This window comes from Schistosoma mansoni, chromosome 2 (genome assembly GCF_000237925.1).
Source record: "Schistosoma mansoni strain Puerto Rico chromosome 2, complete genome".
Lineage (NCBI taxonomy): Eukaryota > Metazoa > Platyhelminthes > Trematoda > Strigeidida > Schistosomatidae > Schistosoma > Schistosoma mansoni.
The window spans coordinates 588,125-609,996 of NC_031496.1; the positions used below are offsets into that span (position 1 = coordinate 588,125).

A 21,872-nucleotide genomic window follows, 5' to 3' on the forward strand; every position below is an offset into this window, starting at 1 on the left:
GAATAACACATCTTTCGAAATTTTGAAATTACGATTCCTCCCCCAGCAGTCAAACAGTCTTATCTTAGGAATATCTTATCTCTTCGTTTTACCAATAACCAGAAAATCAACTAAGGCAGAATTCGTTACAAATTCGTATCTGAGGGGTCTTCATACTTTGAATCAACAGTGAAACTGGAAAAAGAACTAGTAGTATCAGTGATGACCACAGTCAAACTTAAGAAAGAGCAAACAAAAAGGGGAAATAATGTACGGAACGACATCAAAACTCATGGTTTATGGGAAGACAAAAAGTGTATACATCTGCTCCATTGCCACTGCTTGTTATTTACTCCGTGGAAAGTCCTGGACTATGTATCAAACTTATCATTTTTTATCTCAGCCTAAAGGATTGTGCCTACCAACACAGGTTATGCCAGCCTTTAGTGACTATGTGGACTGATTTTACCTATTGATTTCATCCTCAGTAGCATTGTCTATCATACTTCTCTAGGTAGAATTAAATATCTTGGTAGACACTTCGTGCACATTTTTAGCACGTCGCATCCGCCTGTACAGAAAATGTCTCAGAATCACCAACCAAAGCTACGGCGAATCCCGTCACTTGTAATGTCAATGACTTTCGTAGAAATAGTTGTGAAAGTTGGGTTTCCAATATTATGTAAGGCAAGTACTAATCTTAAATGTTGAGGACTCAAAAGGTGGGTGACTGTAATGGCGTAGCTTGTTCGTTTTCAACTTGGTAAACTCAAAATAATTAGGCCTATCCTATCAATAAATTTTTGTGGATGGCGATCCAACTCGTATGGCCATAAACAGATATATTTAGTTGATTTTCACAACATACTCGAGTTCTCTTTCCGAGAAGTATCAAAACTGTCATTACATCCTAACTGGAGCTGTAGTCTAATGTCCTTGCTGTTAAACACTCAGTATTAGGATCAGACGATTTAGTTCATGATGTTTAGTTTGATTTCCAGAAGCTAAGGGTGCATCGATGCTTCTCATATAACCCCTATAGCCCAGTTTGTTATGTGAACGGATTTATCACTATTTGTATGCGAGTGTGTGTACAACATCACTCCAACGAAACTTTTTCATTTACTCAGGATAATGAATTAATAATTGGCTCTTGGGATTCTGGACCCTTACTGGAAAATGGAGAAGCCAATGCAGCAAATAGTGAGGGTTCTGTCCACGTATTAAAGTATAGGAAGGTATGGAAGGCATCTTATCATCTTGGCATGGTATGTTTGCCTTTTCTACTTAAAAAGAGGATTTCGACTTTTTTTTACAGGTTTCCTGTGTTACAGCAGGTAGTATATACAAACCCAATGAAGTGAGTGAGACCATTTTAACTGATTTACTTGTTTGAATGAACTATTTTCTAGACATGGATCATAGCTTTGTGCTCTGATTCACACTGTTATGCATTTGATGCTTGTGGTCTTGTTCCAGAATCTGTAAGTTGCCATTTCTATATTTCATATTAATGCATGTTCTTTTCAAAAAGCATGCTATTTCTGTTATAAGCTAATGTCAGTGGAGTAAATTCTTGGAAACAGTAATAGTTATTCGTCCGTATTTTAGGACTTAGCAATGCATATCCACCACTTAACGTTTCAACTCAAGGATTTCAGCTTTAGATTCAGTTTCCTCCGTCCTTCGAAAGAATTTTTCCACAGTTGGTTTCTGTACCCCATATGTCCTTCCACCTTGTGATTAAATCATTTGTTGTATTTGAGTATCACTGAAACTCTCCGGTCTGTAGTAATAAGGTGAACATTTGTAATTGGTTGCATCTGAATAGGAACAGTAAACGGATGATGCCCTGGTACGGCCGAGAGTGGGGAGAGCCCACTCTCCCTCTCGAAATGCTCTCACATGGCCAGCGAATATATAGCCTCTGCCAGGGAAGTCCTACTCACTACCTTCTCGTGGCGGGGGTGTTGTTTACGAAAGTGAGAGGACGAAAAGCGAATGTCCGGCGCTTTAACCGGGTTGGTGGACACGGAAAGTTCACCTAGGGGAGTTGGAAAACCCTGATTCCAAACCAATTGTGCACATGGGCTCCAGTATCCTGATGGAACGAATGGCGAATGAACCTGCTGCTGGTCAACGGCTACCATGGGACTGCATCTCCTTACGATGCTCCACTGCCTTGTGGATCAGACCTTTAGGTCAAAGGCTCCGGGTGTGGCCCCCTAAGAAAACCACCTGCTTCGGTTTGGGCACCCGGGCAGTATCACAGCCCACACACAAATAAATGAAATGATGAATTCTATTGACGATACTATTCTCGCTCACACTAGAAGCAAGACAATTTACACTATTATCATTACCATTATTATTATTATTATTATTACTATTATTTACTACGTCGCTTTTTCACTCCCTTTATTATCAAATTGTGTATCCTTCCTTTCCAACTTATGCAGTAGCTCGCCCATGGTGGAAACTCTGTCCTATCTAAACGATCTCCAGTCACTGTCTGATTGAAAGTGAATGCTTCCACCGATTATGAATACTGAAGCAGGCTTTCTGAAACCGCGTACACTGTTCAAGCTGGCTTCCTTCAACGTTCGCACACTAATGCAGATGGGGCTGGCTGCCTTTAGAAAGTCTTAATGTTGATGTTTGCTGTCTATCCGAGACCCGTATTCAAGACTCTAGTGAAGTACTACACATTCGCTCTCCATCTGTCGCTTCGAAAAGCTTGTTTCACGTGCGCTTATCCGGGGACTCTGTGGCATCTTCGTCTGGTCTTGCAGGCGTTGGTGTTGCACTATGCGCTAAAGCTGAGGCAGCACTAATCGATTGGATCCCCATTAACAGTCGGTTATGTGCTGTTAGATTAGAAAGTTCCATCAAAGTGAGAAGAAACCGGCGTGAGAAACGGTGTCTTTTCGTCATCTCCGCCTATGCCCCGACAGATTGCAGCCCGAATGCAATCAAGGATGAGTTTTGCCACCAGTTAACAGTTCTTCTCCAGAAAGCGCGTTCGACAGATATTGTAGTATTAGCCGGAGACTTGAATGCTCAGGTCGGGCGTCTAGGCACAGAAGAGATTCGTTTAGGTGGCCGATGGGGACTTGTTGGTCGCAGGACAGATAACGGGGACCGTTTGCTGCAACTGTGCACACACTACAACCTGTTTCTGGCCAGCACTAACTTCCGGCACAGTCATCGCCGGTGTGCCACCTGGCGTCCTCCCCTTCTGCATCTCAAGCCTGGACTCAGATTGATCACATCGCGACCAGCTACCGCTGGCGTGGTTGTGTACAAGACTGCCGCTCCTTTTGGAGTACCTATCTGGAGTCTGATCATGCCCTGGTCTGCGCCAATCTCACCTTACTTTTCAGTGGCCGAAGGATTGACCACCACCAACGGATAAATGTTAGTAAACTGGCTGCAACATCTGTTGCAAGTAAGTATCGAGCGGAGTTAGCCTCTAGGCTAGCTACCATCCCACCGAAAAGTATAGATGAGCATTGGTTGCATCTTCACGACGCCATGAAAATGGCGAGTAAAGCCGCTTGCGGCTTCGCGAAACGTCCCGCTTACAAGCACTGGGTTTCTTCTGGCTCCTTACAACTGATCGAAGCCCGTCGGTCTACTCCGGGTGACCGTGAGTTTGACCACAAACGAAGGCTGTTACGTAATGAAATCGGGCAAAGCTTGCGTAAGGACCGAGAAGCCTGGTGGTCGGAGCGTGCTAATGAGCTGGAAGCAGCAGCTGCATCTGGTAACTGCCGGAAGCTCTTCCAACTCATCCGAGCCACTGGCAGCAAGAAGTCTGGTGTGAGTGAAACAATCTACGAGGATGATGGGATGCCAATCACTAACATCTCTCGACGTCTTGGACGATGGACAGAATTCTTCGAAGGGCAATTCAACTGGCCTGCTGCTCCGGTAACATCAACCAGTTTGTCTCGCCCCCCATGGCCGGTGACAACTGATCCACCAAACGAGGCGGAAGTCCGCAAGGAACTCCAACTCTTAAAACGGTACAAATCACCGGGCCCGGATGACTTACCTCCGGCTCTTTTTAAAGATGGTGGTGACTTTCTGGCTAAGGAACTGACGGTGTTGTTTGCAAAGGTTTGGGAGCTAGAAAGTGTTCCAACATCATGGAATGAGTCAATAGTCGTCCCTATCTTCAAAAAGGGTTCACGTTGTTCCTGTAACAACTATCGGGGGATAAGTCTACTTCCGATTGCGTCCAAACTATTGGCTTCTGTCATTCTTCGTAGGTTGTTTAAAACCTGAGAACGATTGACTCGCGAGGATCAGGCTGGTTTTCGTTCTGGTCGAGGATGCATTGATCACATCTTCACCCTCCGCCAAATGTTAGAACACCGTAATACTTATCACAGGCCAACAATCGTAGTGTTTCTTGATATCAGGGCTGCCTTCGATTCGTCGGACAGGACTGTTCTCTGGGATTGTATATTGAAGAAGGGTGTGCCTGAGAAGTTCATTAACATCTTAAAGGCCCTGTATACGAACACCTCAGGCAGAGTGAGGGCATACAACCACCTTTCTCCCTTGTTTCATTCGAGCAGTGGGGTTAGGCAAGGTTGCCCGATCTCACCATTCCTCTTCAACTTTGCCATCGATGACATCCTGGAAACAGCTCTGATGGATGTAAGTAATGGCGGTGTGGATCTGCTGCCTGGAGAACGACTTCTCGACCTCGAATATGCGGATGATATTGTCTTACTGTGCGATAATGCCCAAGCCATGCAATCCGCACTTAATCAGTTGGCAATCAGTGTCCGTAGGTATGGTATGTGCTTTGCACCTTCGAAGTGAAAAGTACTCCTACAAGACTGGCAGGATTCTCATCCTGCACTCACCCTGGATGGTGAGCAGATTGAAGTAGTTGAGAAGTTTGTGTATCTAGGTAGCTATATAAGTGCTGGTGGTGGCGTGAGTGATGAGATTGATGCACGTATAATGAAAGCCAGAGCGGCTTATGCCAATCTGGGCCATCTTTGGCGCCTTCGTGATGTTAGTCTAGCTGTAAAAGGTCGGATCTACAACGCGTCGGTGAGAGCAGTTTTGCTCTATGCTTGTGAAACCTGGCCTCTCCGAGTTGAGGATGTTAGACGTCTCTCTGTGTTCAATCATCGTTGTCTCCGAAGGATTGCTGACATACAGTGGCAACACCATGTTAGTAATGTAGAGGTTCGGCATCGTGTGTTCGGGCGCCCAGACGATAATTCAATTGGTGTCATCACCTTGAAACACCGACTTCGGTGGCTTGGACGCGTTCTACGAATGTCGTCCCAGAGACTTCCACGTCGTGCATTATTTGCCGACTCTGGGACTGGTTGGAAAAAGCGGAGAGGAGGTCAGTGTATGACATGGTGTCGTGGCATGAAAGGAAGCTGCAAAGGGCTAGCTTCTGTTGGTCCTTCACGACTCCCTGGCTGGGGTCCGAAAGATGGTGCAACACAGTGGCTAGAGACGTTATCAGATATGGCTCAGAATAGAAGCCAGTGGCGATCCTGCTGCAACCTTCTTTTACTTTCTACATAAAGAGTGGTTCTAACTTTCTTAACTGAAAGAGTCTTCTGGTTGTACATTTTAGTCCGCGTTATCTTTTCATCCTTTCTCTTCCTACTTTCATTATTTTGTGTGGCGCATATGTATCTGGTGCCCTTTTGTACCAATATATATGTGTTTAAATAAATAAATAAATAAATAAATGATAGGTGATATGGTCGTCCACTAGAAATAAAGTATGGACTACGTAGTAGAACATTGTTTCGAAACTTTTAGTGGCTCACTTTCTGTCCACTACAAAGTTCATTTTTGTATCTTATTACTTAAAACTACCGATAAATTTTATGTAGCTGAGTCTCGTACTCCGGAACGGTAGTATGTCATGAAGAAATTTTTTTTCTACCTTGTTGATCTGTCTTGCTGAAGCGGCAAATGAATCCGGAAAGTTCAGGGTTAGTCCCAATGTTTTGCAAGAGTTAAAGATGTTACCTGGTCATCTAAACTGAAATGAATGAAGCGAGTTTTGAATATATAAGTCAGTGGTCAATGCAAATCAAATCTTAAGATCCTAGGCTATAGCTCTTCCTTATGCTAATTTTATTAAGTGTTTATTACACATTTTTCAGAGGACATTGTTTTATTCATTACTATCCATATCTAAAACATCACATACCACTATATGATTAAACTAAAGAGTCATGATGACCTTGTTAATAGATGAGTCAGTCAATCAGCTACAACGTAGGACCAGGCACATTTATGCATCGGTCCAAGTTGCCATACCTCGTTAGCACAACAAGATGAACACCCAATTCATAGAAGTAGTTAATTTAGTAGTGGTAATATATAAAAGATAGGTTTTATATAAGGATATAGTATAGGAAGGCAGAAAGTTATGAAGCAACTTCAATCTCAAGGTTTAAGGGAAGATAATGAGTGTATACACCTACGCCATTGTGATCGATTTTGAACCATGTCACCTAGAGTATCCAACCATTAGTTACAATAGTCACGCGAACCCCAACCAAGTAGTCTGCATCTGCCAACATGGCTCAGACTAGAAGTTAGTGACTTCAAGCACTGATGCCACGTTTTGGTTTGGCCGCCCTTAACTCTCTTCCAATCATCCCCTACACTAGTCAACATTGTGCGTCGTGGTAATCGGTGTTCAGGCATACGTAACACATCCATTGTCTGTTGTTTGATAATATGTGTTTCATGTATCATTAGGAAACTAATAAATTCGGGTAATTTGAACTCAATAGATTTGAAAAACAAGCAAAACTTTATTCATGTTTGTATTTTTGTACATCTATAGGAAAATATTTCAAGTAAATCTAAACAAAAAATTAACGCTCATGGTTCTTCAAAGGCTGATCAAACTGTCAAAGCAGAAGTTGATACATTGAAAATGGTTCATCATCAAGAATTAGCCTACAACGCCAAAGATGTCTGTATATTTAAGGAAGGTGAGATTGATAGGTTATGAAGTAATTTATTAATGTATTTTGGAGTTCTTATTAATACTATCTTAGTTTAATTGTATTTTCTCTATGTTAAATTGCTGGGTTTGTGAACTTAAATATATGGCGGTGAAACATGGCCGATAAGAGTAGAGGATATTCGTATGCTGTTAGTATTCGATCATAGGTGTCTTCAAAGCATTGCTCGTATATTCTGGGACCATCGAGTAAGTAATACAGTTGTTAAGAAACGGGTACTAGGTAAAGATGGCAGATCGATTGATGAAATAGTGAAACTTCATCAGTTGAGATGGCTGGGTTACGTGTTACGTATGCCCAACCACCAACTGCCCCGACGTACAATGTTTTATGGTGTGGGAGTAAGTTGGAAGAAAGCTGAGGGCGGCCAAACCAAAACGTGGCAAAAATCCATGAACTCACTGACAATTGAACTGAGCCATGTTGGTAGGTGTAGGCTACCTGGTTGGGATTCGCGAGATGATAGCAATCGATGTTTAGAGACCTTGAATGACATGACTCAAAATCGTTTGCAATGTCGAAGGTGCATCCACTCTTTGTGTTCTACCAAATTCTAATCTTCTGAATTTTTCATGTCCCTATCCTTTTTCTCTTTCCAAATGTATTTCACTGGATTATACTCCTTCAATACTTACTTACTTACTTACGCCTGTTACCCCTCGTCGAGGAGCATAGGTCGCTCACCAGCATTCTCCATCCAACTCTGTCCTGAGCCTTCCTTTCCAGTTGCTATTCAGCCTTTTCATATCGGCTTCTATTTCCCGGCGTAGTGAGTTCTTTGGCCTTCCTCTTTTCCGCTTCCCTTCCGGATTCCAAGTTAGGGATTGAGTCGTGATGCACATTGGTGATTTTTTTAATATATGTCCGATCCACTTCCAACGTCTTTTCCTAATTTCCTCTTCAGCTGGAAGCTGGTTTGTCCTCTCCCATAAAACGCTGTTGCTGATAGTATCCGGCCAATGAATGTTGAGTATTTTGCGTAAACAATTGTTTATAAATACTTGTACCTTCCTGATGATGGCCGTAGTAGTTCTCCATGTTTCAGCTCCATACAGTAGGACTGTCTTGACGTTCGTATTAAAGATTCTGACCTTGAAATTGGTTGAGAGTTGTTTTGAGTTCCATATGTTCTTCAATTGTAGAAATGCTGCCCTTGCTTTGCCAGTCCTCGCCTTTACATCTGCATCCGATCCTCCTTGTTTATCAACGATGCTCCCCAGGTACTTGAATGTTTCCACCTCTTCCAGGGTTTCGCCATCAAGTGTGATTGGGTTGGTGTTCTCCGTGTTGCATTTGAGAATCTTGCTTTTTCCTTTGTGAATGTAGAGGCCTATCGATGCGGAGGCTGCTGCTACATTTGCGGTCTTCATCTGCATTTGTTCGTGTGTATGAGAGAGGAGGGTAGGTCATCTGCGAAGTCCAAATCATCTAATTGATTCTGGGAAGTCCATTGTATTCCGTATTTCCCTTCAGATGTCGAATTCTTCATAATCCAGTCAACCACTAGAAGGAAGAGGAATGGGGAGAGTAGACAGCCTTTTCTGACTCCGGTCCTTACTGGAAATGCATCTATCAGCTGTCCTCCATGCACCACTTTGCACTGTAGTCCATCGTATGAGTTTTGGATAATGTTGACAATCTTTTCAGGAACTCCATAGTGTCGAAGAAGTTTCCATAATGTTCTCCTGTCAAACGCCTTCTCATAGTCGATGAAGTTGACGTATAGTGATGAGTTCCACTCAACTGATTGTTCCACGATGATCCGTAGTGTCGCAATCTGGTCTGTGCACGACCGATCCTTACGGAATCCAGCCTGTTGATCCCTAAGTTCGGCGTCTACTGCGTTTTTCATCCGATTCAGCAGCACTCTGTTGCAAACTTTTCCTGGTACTGATAACAAACTGATGCCTCTGTAGTTCTCACATTTGCTCAGATCTCCTTTCTTTGGTATCTTGATGAGATATCCTTCTTTCCAGTCCATTGGCACTTGTTCCTCTTCCCAAATCTTCTTGAATAGAAGGTGAAGCATGTTTGTAGTTATTTCAATGTCTGACTTCAGTGCTTCTGCTGGTATATTGTCAGGTCCTGCCGCCTTCCCACTTTTGATTTGTCTGATGGCCATCTTGACTTCTTCGATCGTTGGTGGAGTGACATCTATTGGAAGGTCAGTGTGGGCTGCTTCGATGTTCGGTGGATTCAATGGGGCTGGTCTATTCAACAGTTCCTCGAAGTATTCTGCCCATCTTTTCCTCTGTTCTTGAATCTCAGTGATTGTCTTTCCTTCTTTGTCCTTGACTGATCTCTCTGGTTTGCTATATCTCCCTGCCAATTTCTTCGTTGTATCATATAGTTGTTTCATATTCCCTTCTCTTGCAGCTTTTTCCGCCGCCGTTGCTAGTTCTCCCATGTATTTCTGTTTGTCGGCTTTAATGCTTTTCTTCACTTCCCGGTTTGCTTCTGCGTAGTCTGCTTGCGCCTTGACTTTCTCTGTTCGCGGCGTTCGACTGTTGTTAATTGCTAGTTTCTTGTTCTTCCTTTCTTGAATTTTGTCCAGGGTTCCCATAGAGATCCATTCCTTGTGATGATGCTTTTTAGGACCAAGAACCTCCTGACACGTTGAAGTTAGTGCTTCTTTTATCCCTTTCCAGTTGTCCTCCAAAGTAGTTTCTTGTTCTTTCAGTAGATCCTGTAGGGCCTGGAACCTGTTGTTGAGAGTTACCTTGAATTCATGGAGCTTGTCAGTATCTCGAAGGAAGGCTGTATTGAACCTTTGTAGTGCTGTTTGTCCAGTTGTCCAGTGTTTCTTTAGCTTCAGTCTCATCTTGGCCACAACCAGGTGGTGATCTGAAGCTATGTCAGCTCCTCTCTGGGTTCTCACATCTTCCATTGATCTTCGGAATTTTTTGTTGATACAGATGTGATCTATCTGGTTCTCTGTGGTGTGGTCCGGTGAGATCCATGTAGCTTTGTGTATGCGCTTGTGTGGGAATATTGTGCCGCCTATAACCAATTTGTTGAATGCACATAGGTTTGCAAGTCTCTCGCCATTTTCATTTCTCTCTCCTAGTCCATGTCGTCCAATTATATCTTCATATCCTGTGTTGTCCACTCCAACTTTAGCATTTAGATCTCCCATCAGAATGGTGAGGTCCTTTCGTGAGCACTTCTCTATAATTGATTGCAGCCTTTCATAGAACTGATCTTTATCATCGTCGTTGCTATCATTGGTGGGTGCATAACATTGGATAACGTTCATTGTGATCCCTTGCTTCTTTGTTCTGAATGATGCTTTGATTATCCTGGGTCCATGAGATTCCCATCCCACAAGTGCATTTCGTGCTTCTTTATACAGCATTAGAGCAACTCCCTGAGTGTGTGGAGCATTTTGCCCTTCGTGACCGGAGTATAGCAGCATATCTCCTGTACCTAGCCTTTGTTGTCCAGTTTGTGTCCAATGGGTTTCGCTGATTCCGAGTACTGCCAAGTTGTATCTCCTCATTTCCATTGCTATTTGGCTGGTTTTTCCTGTCTCCCACATTGTCCGGACGTTCCATGTACCTATAAAGAGTATTGCTCTGGTTGTTAGAAGGTGTATCGGTCTCGTGACTTCCGAAGAATTTCGGCTTTCATCATGAGACGTCATAATTATTCCTTCAACTCCCAGGGGAGTTTAAATGGTTTGAAATATTTTTTCTGGTTAGAGTTTTTTTAGCGAGTTAGCTTTTCTACGGGATGGGGTCGCTAACCCCATGCCCAACCCTCCTCCTTTACCCGGGCTTGGGACCGGCAGTAACTCTAGAAGAGCTACAGGCGGAGTTATACTCCTTCAATAACATCTTCAAACCCTAATCTTTCGGTTTAATGCTTATACTCTTACTACTTCTACCACTATGGGATTGAAATCGATAACTGCATCTCTGTGCTAATGTGGAATGGCAACTCGAACTGATGTACGTACGTACGTACGAAGTTCTATGTTGTTACTGACTGACTGAAAGATCATTCACATCAACTGATATATTCATTTCTCTATTTTATAAAAGAGATTAACATTTTCATTATTCCACAGTGTTTTGCCACTACTACTTCTCTATGCTTCTCGACCTCTCTCATTATTACCTTATTATAATACACGAATTTTCTTTATTTACTCATTTATTTCCTTCCTATTTGTCAACTTACGTCCTGGAATCCACTGCTAGCCACTATCCATCTTTGCTCATAATGCTTGTGAATTAAGACAATATCTAGGCAATACGCACAGTATGCACATACTGCCAATAAGAGACTGACCAGTCGCAGTCCTAAACATCAATGGGAAGATTCAAATAAACAACACTAAGTGAACTTTTTTTTTCTTTGTTTCTTTTTTCTTATTTTAGGAGAAATCGCCGTAGCTCATTCTGATCGTGTTGTTCGATTATATTCATGGTGTTCATTTAAAACAATTGATGATAAATCTAAAACATCAAATAAAATATCAAATTTAGGAGAATTTATTCTATTAATAAAATGGGAATTAGCTGGTCAGGTAAATTGTTTATACAAATGTGATTGTTTAATTTCTTTCAAAAAAAAAACAACCGCACAATTGACTTTTTTGGAACATAAGTGTCCTCTTACCCCGGTGATCGACTATAATTATATTTCTTGATATTGTGATAGCGTTCTATTCCGTTAACTGTAAGATTTCATGGTCGTGGGGTTAGGCATAGTTGCCCAATCTCACCATTCCTCTTCAAATTTGCCAACTATGATATTCTGAAAACAGCTATAATGTATGTAAGTAATGGCGGTGTGGATCTGCTGCCTGGAGAAAGACTTCTCGACCTTGAGTATGCGGATGATATTGTCTTACTGTGCGATAATGCCCAAGCCATGCAATCCGCACTTAATCAGTTGGCAATCAGTGTCCGTAGGTATGGTATGTGCTTTGCACCTTCGAAGTGAAAAGTACTCCTACAAGACTGGCGGGATTCTAATCCTGTATTCACCTTGGGTGGTAAGCAGATTGAAGTAGTTGAGAAGTTCGTGTATCTAGGTATCTACATAAGTGCTGGTGGTGGCGTGAGTGATGAGACCGATGCACGTATAATGAAAGCCAGAGCGGCTTATGCCAATCTGGGCCATCTTTGGCGCCTTCATGATGTTAGTCTGGCTGTAAAAGGTCGGACCTACAACGCATCGGTGAAAGCAGTTTTGCTCTATGCTTGTGAAACTTGACCTCTCCGGGTTGAGGATGTGAGACGACTCTCTCCGAAGGATTGCTGACATCCAGTGGCAACACCATGTTAGTAATGCAGAGGTTCGGCATCGTGTGTTTCGGGCGCAGAGACGATAATTCAATTGGTGTCATCACCTTGAAACACCGACTTCGGTGGCTTGGACGCGTTCTACGAATGTCGTCCCAGAGAATTCCACGTCGTGCATTATTTGCCGAAGCTGGGACTGGTTGGAAAAAGCGGAGAGGAGGTCAGTGTATGACATGGTGTCATAATATGAAAGAAAGCTGCAAAGGGCTGGCTTCTGTTGTTACAAATCAAGATTTCCCACTGTCTCCACTTTTATTTGACTTTATTATAATTATCTTCCAAAAATTCACACTTTCTTTACCTAACTTTCCAACTATTGATCTGCCCTCCTCTGGAAACTCACTAATCGACATTGAGTACTTTCGGGTTATATCTCTTTCCATCGAAATGCAAAATTTTGCTTCAAGACTGGTCTATGTCATCTAAATTGATTATAGTGAGTGAACTAGTTGACCATCTTGACTATTTCAGTTACCATGGAAGTCTCATCATCACCATACTAGGTTGTATCTGAAATGTCAGTAAGGTTTAGAAAGCTTGATTGGCGTTTGCCAATATGTATTAATTATAGCATAGACAATTATCTTGACCAATTGTTTGAAATTTAAGGTGATATGGCTCAAAATCAATCACATTAGCATAGGTGAATTCACTCTTTATTCACCTCTAAATTACAAAGTTCCAGTACTCTTTCATATATATATTTCTTTTCATTCCATCTTCTGGAACCATATTTCCAGTGTTGATTTTTCTCATTATCCCTACTAATACATGTATTTTAATCTCTTCCTTATTCATTTTGTAGATTTTATCCCATTTCTCTGATATTGTATGATAACTTGGGTTAAGACATATTTGTGCTAGGATCTTCATTAAATGCGACTGACCAATTTAATTGCGGTATTTTGAAATTATTGATCAGATGCTGATAAGCAATTAAGACAAATTAATATTGACAGAAGATAGGTAGTTCATAGCTGTCAGTGGAATTCAGGATGCGGGTTTCATCAGTTGTATTCACTTGAATCCCTGTGTGAACATGTTATCCTGAAATGGCATATTCGATAGCGGTCATCATAAGAAGAATATTATCAGATTGAGGTTTTTTGGATATTGTAGTAATTTTTAATAGTTGAATTTATGAATCGATTAAAGTGAGACCGAAGGTCTTTGATTTTAGTCTCACGTGCAGAATCGTGGATACGCACTGTTCACCAGTCCCCATTCTAGGACGAAACGGCCGTCCAGTGCTTCCAGGATTCCCATGGTGGTTTAACTTTAATCGACTCATGAATTCAACTATAAAAAATAACAATAGTTTAAAATTCCACAAAAAAGCGATGCTTCAAGTAGCCTAACATAGATCCATGATATTTCATTATGTTCTTACTACCTGCCCGGAATGAAGATTTCTATATATTGTACTTGAAGTTTTCAGTTGATTGTATTTGCTACTCAATACTTTGCCCCCAAATGCTCTGGTATGGCCGAGAGTGGGGAGAGTCCGCTCTCCCTCTCAAAATGCTCTCACATGGCCATACGTATATAGCCTCTACCGGGAAGTCCTACTCACAGCCTGCTCGTGGCATTACAGTTGTTTACGAAATTGAGACGACGAAAAGTGAATGTCCGGCGCTTTAACCGGGTTGGTGGACACGGAAAGTTCACCTAGGGGAGTTGGAAAACCCTGATTCCAAACCAATTGTGCACATGGGCTCCAGTATCCTGATGGAACAAATGGCGTACGAATCAACTGTTGATCACCGGCTACCATGGGACTGCATCTCCTCACGATGCTCCACTGCCTTTTGGATCAGACATTTAGGTCGAGGGCTCGGAGTATAGTCCCCTAAGGAAACCACCTACTTCAGTTTGGGCACCTGGTCAGTTTCACAGCCGTCACACAAATCTCATTTGATTTGTGTGGCGCATATGTATCTGGTACATCCTTGTACCTATATTTATGTGTTTAAATAAATAAAATAAATAAACTCAATACTTTCATATTTACTTACTACACACTACTATGTGTCGAAATTAATTGTAAATACAATTCGTATATCTTTAGTAAATAAAGTTGTTGAAAGACGAAAATATTCTTTGTTTAACTTTCGTTATTTTACTTAATGATATAGGTGATGTAAGTTGACAAGAGTCAAAGGAGCTTTCTGAATCCATGTAGAGATTTCATCAGACACTAACTCATTAGGGCTGACCAGACTTCTGAGACCACTTCACTTATCTTGGAAGTCTGATCTACCCTAATTGGTTGATGTCTGACGAAATCTCTGCACGGATTCAGAAAGTTCGTTTGGCATTTTCCAACTTACGTCACCTATGGCGAAGGCGAGATATCTGTCTATCAATTAAGGGGCGAGTATACTGTGCAGCAGTTCGCTCTGTTCTACTTTACGGCTGTGAAACATGGCCATTAGGAGTAGAAGATACTCATAAGTTACTAGTTTTGGATCATAGATGTCTTAGAAATATTGCTCGCATCTGCTGGGATCACCGGGTAATTAATAGTGAGGTTGGGCGCAGGGTATTAGGGAATGATGGTAAGTCAGTTGATGAGATTGTGAATCTTGATAGGCTGAGATTGTTGAGCCACGTGTTACGTATACCTCAATATCGATTACCATGACGCGCAATGGTGACTATTATTGGCAATGCCTGGAAGAAAAAGTTAGGGGCAGCCAAACCAAAACGTGGCATCAGTCCTTAAAGTCATTAACTTCTAATCTGAGCCATGTTGGCAGATGCAGACTACTTGGTTGGGGTTCGCGTGACTATCGTAACCAATGGTTGGAGACTCTAGGTGACATGGCTCACAATCCATCACAATGGCGTAGGTGTATACACTCTCTATCTTCCCTTAAATCGTGAGATTAAAATTGCTTCATAACTTTCTGCCTTCCTATACTATATCCTTATATAAAACCTATCTTTTATATATTACCACTACTAAATTAAGTACTTCTATGAATTTGGTCATCATCTTGTTGTGCTAACGAGGTATGGCAACTTGGACAGATGCATAAATGTGCGTGGTTCTACATTGTAGATGACTGACTGATGATGTAGTGAATGTTTTGTTCATTTTTCCTATATTCTTTCAAAGAAGATGAAGTTACTCAAATTTTAACATAAACTACATATTTCATATAGTTGAGATCATGAGTCAATTGAAACTAGACCACCATGGAAAACCTGGAAGCACTGAACGGCCGTTCCGTCCTATTGTGGGACTCCTCAGCAATGCGCACCCACTATCCCACCTCGCGAGATTCGAACCCAAGACCTATATATTGAGATCATGTATCAAATGTAATAAGAATTCAAACGAAGTTAATAAATCTGATGGAATAAATAGATTATGTCTGACATTTAGATCTAAGTAATATGTTTCGTTCTATTCTCGAACCCTTACGAAAGTTTTGTTTTTAAAAAAAAGAACGGAAAAATCGATTATGGCCGTAACAAAAAGTTACAACGTTTACTGCGACTGGAATTGACTTATATATCATGATGTACTTCATTCCTTTTACTACGTGGTGTGTACTACTGATATCGACAGATATAAATAGTATGTATCATCAGTTGAATGTGAATTACCTGGCGGCAGAAGGATTAAAAAGATCGAAGAAAAGCAAAGAAGAACAGAGAATGATTGGTGTGGAAATGAAAGAACAATGAAGTCTGAGACGATTGATTGACATTTTGCAAATGAAGTATTTATTGTATGGCTCGCAGATTTCACTACGGTGTTCTGTAACTTTGTATTCAAGTATATCCCATTGTTCCTACTTGTGTTCTCGTTCACTACACATAACTGGAATACTATTTATACGATTACAAAATCATTACTAGGCTATAATGTGATACATATTTATAATTTTTTCTGGTTAGCATTTTTTTAGCGAGTTGGTTTTCTACGGGATGGGGTCACTAACCCCATGCCCAACCCTCCTCCTTTACCCGGGCTTGGGACCGGCAGTAGCCCCCGGAGGAGCTGCAGGCGGAGTTACATGTTTATAATAGTTGTGGATAATCGACAAGATACCCCTAAACAAAGATTTCATGCTAGTTGACATTCCTCAAAACAACTATCAACCAATATCAAAGTGATAATCTTTAATACGAATGTTAATACAGTTCTACTGTATGAAGCTGAAACTTACAGAACTACAACAACTATCATCAGAGAGGTACAAGCATTTATAAACAATTATCTACGCAAGATACTCAATATCCGTTGACTGGATACTATCGGTAACAGCCTACTATGGGAGAAGACAAACCAGCTTCTGGCTGAAGAGGAAATTAGGAAACGAAGTTGGAAGTAAATAGGACATACATTAAGGAATTCACCAAACTGCGTCACGAGGCAAGCCCTAACTTGGAATCCGGAAGGGAAACAGAAAAATGGAAGACTGAGAATTGTAAGAAGACATGAAAAGGATGAATAGCAACTGAAAAGGATTATTGAGGACAAAGTTGGATGAAGAGTGTTGGTGTGTGGCCTATGCTCCTCCTCGAGAGGTAACAGGCGTAAGTAAGTTTGACATTCTTCAGTAATCTGTACTACTTGTAATCATGAGGGAACTAATACTTGATGTGACATAGAATATTGTGCAGTCTTGAACCCTTGTTTATTAGTCAATGTGTTGTATGCGTGAAGACGCACTTCTCAAGATGTTGATAACGGTAATAATAATATTATTATTATTATCACTATTGTTTAAAATCACCTTTTAGGTCAACCGAATCGATACATGCCTAACACAGGAATATGGTCTTATTGTAAGTATTGACTTTTTTATTTGGTGAAATGTTTGTTACGTAATCAGATTTGTAATCGTTTGACTCATAAATGAGTACTATCCCTCTGTCTCTCTCTCTCTCTCTCTCTCTCTATATATATATATATATATATATACTTTCCCTTTTCTTTCATCTTTAAATTTACTCTGTAATTATTATCGATGATAACCCAAATACCTCGCTTTCGGGTTGTGTGTTGCGTTCGATAACATCGATAGCTCATATGATGTATTCATTAAACAATGTAAGTTGCCTTTTGTGACTCTTGATTGCTGTTAGAGGTATGAGGGCAGTTATCACTTCCCGGTTGCCCACACCGTGGAAGGGTTCTTCTAGAGGTATCTGAAAAAGAAATTGGGTTAGAAGTGGTCTTAATGACCTGAGAGCGTGACCGCAGTGCTTTAGGTCGGTCACACACGACCTTTTTGTGGGTAGTTTTTTTGTTAGCTCCGTACTTTAAAGGACCTTACCGCCAGAGACGGATATCTGTGGGATAAGGCGAGGTGTGGATTTTTAGGGTCGACCTTTTCTAACCCCACCACTCCTTGTGGGAAGTCAGCATCGCTGTTATGCTGGTTGTCTGAAGGAAACACCTTACTGCTGTCACACCTCTGTACTGTCAGCAGTACGACTTCGCCTTCAGACCTTGGTTTTGCTGCTTTTAGTCTTACCGTTCTTCAACCGACCTTTCTGGCATGGTAGGACCTTGAGGAACGACTGTTCTAGCCAGTATAGCTCGATTGGTTCATCACGATAGGCAAGCCCGACCACCACGTCAAAGTAGCAGAAACGGTCTGTGACTGTGAATCTTGATCAACCTTTGTAGTTAATATATATTATGCATGGTGTTGGTCATGCGTATTATTATCGTGCTACCATCTTCCGTTGTCTTCGGTACCATCATTACGAAAATATATACAAGACATTTGCAAACCTCCATTCTCCAGGTGCCTATGAAGTTCGTCGCATCAGTGTACAATTCTAATAAAACGCCTCCTGAAATATCTATATAGAGTTTATTTACAAAACAGACGATACAGACAGCAAAGATAACAGATGTGTTCAGAACCATAGTCAGTCAGTTACAACGTAGAACTTCGTACGTATATACGTACATCAGTTCGAGTTGCCATACCACATTAACACAGAGATGTAGTTGTTGATTCCAATCCTATAATGGTAGAGATAGTATGAGTATAAGCAGTAATTCGAAAGATTAGGGTTTGAAAATGTTATTCAAGGAGTATAATCCAGTGATAAGTTTGTTATCATTTCACAGATCCCAGCCAGGTAGTCTACACCTACGAACATGGCTCAGTCCACTTGTCAGTGACTTCATGGATTTGTGCCACGTTTCTGTCTGGCCGCCCCTATCATTCTTCGAACCTACTCCTACACCATAAAACATCTCACGTCGGGGCAGTCGGTGGTTGGGCATACGTAACACGTGTCCCAGCCATTTCAATTGATGAAGTTTCAGAACCATAGTGGTAGACAACAGTCGAAATGATGACTAAAAACACAAAGATTGTAAACTTATAATTTTTGATCAGAAAAGGATTCAATGAATTCACAAAAATTAGCCGTGATTGTTATATATATTAAGGATCTGCAATCACAGCGACACATAAACTAAATATTATTACTTACTTAAGCCTGTTACCCCCCAATAGAACATAGGCGGCCGACGAGCATTCTCCAACCCACTCTGTCCTAGGCCTTCCTTTCTAGTTCTATCCAATTGTTGTTCATTCTTCTCATATCTGTCTCCATTTCTCGTCGTAATGTGTTCTTTGGTCTTCCTCTTCTCCTTTGGCCTTCAGGATTCCACGTGAGGGCTTGTCTTGTGACGCAGTTGTATGCTTTCCTCAATGTGTGTCCTATCCACTTCCAGTGCTTCTTCCTGATTTCTTCTTCCACTGGAACCTGGTTTGTTCTCTTCCACAATAGAATGTTACTGATAGTGTCTGACCAACGGATCCGAAGTATATTGCGTAGACAACTGTTAATAAACACCTGTATCTTCTGGATGATAGATTTCGTAGTTCCCCACGTCTCCGCCCCATTCAGTAGAACTGTCTTGACATTTGTATTGAAAATTCTGATCTTGGTGTTGGTTGACAATTGTTTTTCAATTGTAGATATTCTGCTCTTGCTTTGCCGATCCGCGCTCTCACATCTGCATCAAATCCACCTTGTTCATCGATGCTGCTGCGCAGATATGTAAAGGTTTTCACATCCTCCAAAGCTTCTCAAACTAAATATTATAAGTTCGTGTAAATGTTTAGCAATACTACGCAACAACGAAAACATATTACACGTTATGCTTAAAATGTTATCGAAATCAAGTTACGTACTGAAAATTATTTAAGTAATATAATTCAATACACAAAAAAGAAACAAAAGCTCGGACAGAATTAACAACATCCACTTAATGGATGGAAAATGTCTAAAAGGTTGAAACACAACTATTGGATCATGGATACGTTGTAGGCGACGTCAGCCCTGAGGGAACAAATGGCGTATGAATCAATCGTTGGTCACTGACTACCATGGGACTGTATCTCCTCACGATGCTCCAGTGTCTTGTGGATCAGACCTTTAGGTCAAAGGCTCAGGGTGTGGTCCCCTAAGAGAACCACCTGCTTCGGTTTGGGCAACCGGGCAGTATCACAGCCCTCAGACAAATCAAATGAGATTTTGGTGCCCCCTTGTACCAATATTTATGTGTTTAAATAAATAATACAGTCTTTCAAAAACTTTGTTATTCAATTAGTTTGTCTATAATTTGTTTTCCTCATAAAGTTATTGTTAATAAAGTTGCATGATTAATATATAATGGGCATTTATCATCCCTTTTTCTTCTTTTGTTTCAACTACAAGCTTATTGCTTCACAACCAAGTGGAGGATTTGCACATTTACATCGAAAATTTGAAAAATACCACGATATAGTTGCGTAAGTATTCCAATTTGCTAGATTTTATGTCATTACATTACGATAACCGTTATCATGATTATTTTATACATTTGGATACATAAATATTGGCAAAAAGGGGCATCGAATACATATTCGCCGCTCAAGCCACTCGATTTGTGTAAGGGCTGTGATCCTGCTCGGGTTCTCAGACCAAAGTAGGTTGTTTTCTTAGGGGGCCACACCCCGAGCCTTCGACCTAAAGGTCTAATCCACAAGGCAGTGAAGCAACTTAAGGATATGCAGTCCCATGGTAGCCGGTGACCAACAATTGGTTCGTACGCCCTTCGTTTCCTTAAGATACTGGAGCCCATGTGCACCATTGGTTTGGAATGAGAGTTTCCCAAATCCCCTAGGAGGATCTTCCATGTCCACCGACCTGGTTAAAGCACCGGATATCCGCTTTTCGTCCTCTGAATTTCGTAAACAACAGTAATGCCATGGGAATGCAGTGAGTAGGACTTCCCTGTCAGTGGTTGTATGCACGTGGCCATGTGAGAGCATTTCGAGAGGGAGAGCTAACTCTTCTCACTCTCAGCCGTACCAGGGCATTCAGAGGCCTTGGATTCTGTAAACTTGCACCAATTGTGATAGCAGTGAATTATCTAGTTTTTTTTGACAAACAGTGGATCTACTCTCTAGCAAACAGTTCACTGATGTTTTATAGATGTTTAAGGATGACCACTATAAGTTGATAAATATGTATTGGTGTTATATGTATCAAATATAAGTTTCCTTGACGATATCAAGTCATTTAACTACCTAGAGTTAATTATCTTTTTAGCAAACCGAATTTTACATACTTACTCCTGTCACTCCTCACCGAGAGGAGCATAGGCCTCCAACCAAGTACTCTTTATCCAACTCTAGCAAATCATAACTACATTTTCTTGATGAAAAAGAAACGGGACGGCCGTTTCGTCCTATTGTGTGACTCCTCAGGAATGCGCATCCACGATCTCGCCTCGCGAGATTCGAACCCAAGACCTACCACTCCTTGAATTGAATCTCTTTCTTTTTTGTTTATTTCCTTTTTATATTTATATCCATTGAATGATAGTTTTTTCTTTATATTTTCAATAGACCAACCTTGACTTATTATCCTCCACGTATAACTAATTCAAATAATTTAGAAACACGTACATGGCTTATTGGTAATGTAAATCATTCAAATGATACTAATACTATTATTGACTCAAAGAAAATATCACGTTTACTTTGTTTATGTACAGCTGATGGTCATATGAGACTTGTTGATCCAACAATACATAATAATAATGATAATGATGAATCAATTATATGGTCTATTCAAGTACATACACGTAGTGAATTATTTGCATTATGTAAAATGAAATTAACTGTAAGTTGTTGTTGTTGTTTTGATACTACTACTATATACAGAGAAAGTTTTGTACATAACTACTGGGTTATACGCTATATCTACTTTGTGGTCATTAAGAGTAAAAGATACTCGTAAGTTAACTAGTATTTGACAACAGTTGCCTTAGAAACGTTGCTCGCATCTGCTGGAATCACCGGGTAAGTAATAATGAGGTTATACGCAGGATATTAGGGAATGATGGTAAATCAGTTGATGATATGATGAATCTTCATCGACTGAGATGGTTGGGCCACGTGTTACGTATGTCTGAATATCGATTACCACAGCGCACTATGCTGACTAGTATTGTGGATGGTTGGAAGAGAGTTAAGGGCGGCCAAATCGAAATGTGACATCAGTCCTTAAA

General features: G+C 41.0%; 1 protein-coding gene across 1 annotated transcript in view; it reads left to right on the top strand.

The window, feature by feature from the left end:
* Positions 1-1,058: 1,058 nt before the first annotated feature.
* Smp_139830 (putative integrin alpha repeat domain-containing) overlaps positions 1,059-21,872 on the top strand; it is a gene marked incomplete at its 5' end in the record, with an annotated part of 25,095 nt that continues 4,281 nt past the window's right edge. The window contains 7 exons of the mRNA XM_018795246.1: positions 1,059-1,247; positions 1,392-1,463; positions 6,830-6,980; positions 11,396-11,544; positions 17,084-17,128; positions 20,033-20,106; positions 21,208-21,484. Of these exons, the coding sequence (XP_018649578.1) occupies positions 1,059-1,247; positions 1,392-1,463; positions 6,830-6,980; positions 11,396-11,544; positions 17,084-17,128; positions 20,033-20,106; positions 21,208-21,484 (957 nt within the window). The remainder of the gene's footprint in view (positions 1,248-1,391; positions 1,464-6,829; positions 6,981-11,395; positions 11,545-17,083; positions 17,129-20,032; positions 20,107-21,207; positions 21,485-21,872) is intronic.